General features: G+C 63.3%; 1 protein-coding gene across 1 annotated transcript; it reads left to right on the forward strand.

The window, feature by feature from the left end:
• Window positions 1-748: 748 nt before the first annotated feature.
• EMIHUDRAFT_447290 (hypothetical protein) lies at window positions 749-1,501 on the forward strand (the record flags this gene model as incomplete). Its single annotated transcript, XM_005764118.1, has 1 exon — window positions 749-1,501. A coding segment is annotated over exon 1 (684 nt), but the record flags the coding sequence as incomplete, so codon positions are not given.

The raw sequence follows: 1,501 nt of genomic DNA on the forward strand, positions 1-1,501 counted from the left end.
CGCATGCATCAGGAGCGTCCGTCTGCTAGCCCCGCTTGTCTCAAAGGTCGCGTCGGCCTTGCCGCCGCCGCTGATCCACGTCCGAATCGGAAGGACCAAGCCTTCATGCGCCGCCGACACCACGTTCTCTGGAACGGGCGGCGGGCTCACTGGGCGCGGCGCGGAGGCGCGTCGGCGGGGCATGACTCGGGGCGCAAAAAGGCTGACGCCGCCCTGCTCCCGCGAAACCGGCGCTTTTTTTTCTTTGGGTACCGCTCCCTTTGTTTCTTCTTCTTCTTGATCGCGCGCTCTTTTACCGACTTTTCCAATCGCGTCCCGCACCTTGTTTCTTTTTTTGATCTCGAACAATTAATTTTTACCGACTTTCTGGCCCAGCGAGGCCGCTGCGGGGCACACGGCGGCACGGGTCACTCCTCAACACAAACCCCGTCGAAGCAGGAAGTTTAGTCTGTCCCGCACCTTGTTTCTTTGATTGGATCACGCTAGTCTCGTTGCGCAGCATATTAATTTTTACCCACGGAAAATCCCGCAAACGCCTGCAAACGCACGATTCACACGACAGACAAGGCGCAGGCGACGGCTTCCTTAGAATGATGCGCATCATACCCTCACGTTCCCCACCCTCGCCTCCAGTGCCGCCAATCAAGTCGCTCTGAGCCTAGCGCAGCGCGAACCCGCGCACACAAAAGCTTTTGCGCAGCAAGCTCCCCCAGTTATTTCTTTTCGTCAATAGCACAGCTCTCGGTCGCTGAGCTCCCAGCCCGCGGCCTTCTCCCTCCGCCGACCACAGCGGGGTCACCGCAGCGGCTTTCCACAGATGCTTCTCATTATCACCGCCGCGGGCGCTTCGGTCGCCCTCTTCGCGGGCCCGACCGTTCCGGTCTCGGCCGGCGCCGCCTCGCGGCCGGCGGTGCGCATGATGTCGGACGCCGGCTTCACCAGCAAGAAGGAGCTTCTCCTGGACGAGGAGATTGACCGCAGCGGCGTCGAGGCCGACATCGAGGAGAAGGTGCTCGACTCCTCCAAGCTCTCCGTGCTGGATGCGGTGCAGTGGTCGCCGTCGGCGCGCGGCGAGCCGGGAAAGACGCCGCGCGATCTCGCGTACGGCCCGCTCGACCTGTACGCCACGGACCTGTACGAGGTGAAGCGGCGGGAGACGCGGACCGTTGAGTGCGGCCCGATCAAGTTTGGCTCGGAGCACCCGCTCGTGCGGCAGACGATGGCGACGACGCTCACGTCGGACGTCGAGGGCACCATCGAGCAGGTGATCAAGTGCGCCGACGAGGGCTTCGACCTTGTGCGGGTGACTGTGGTGGGGATGAAGGACGCGAAGGCGTGCATGGCGATCCGCAAGGGGCTCGACGAGCGCGGGTACGACATCCCGCTCTGCGCCGACATGCACTTCGCGCCCAAGGTAGCGCTCGCCGTCGCGGACGCCGTCGAGAAGATCCGCATCAACCCGGGCAACTTTGTGGACGGGCGGAAGACGTTTGAGGAGACG

Source organism: Emiliania huxleyi (genome assembly GCF_000372725.1).
Source record: "Emiliania huxleyi CCMP1516 unplaced genomic scaffold EMIHUscaffold_6020, whole genome shotgun sequence".
Taxonomy (NCBI): domain Eukaryota; phylum Haptophyta; order Isochrysidales; family Noelaerhabdaceae; genus Emiliania; species Emiliania huxleyi.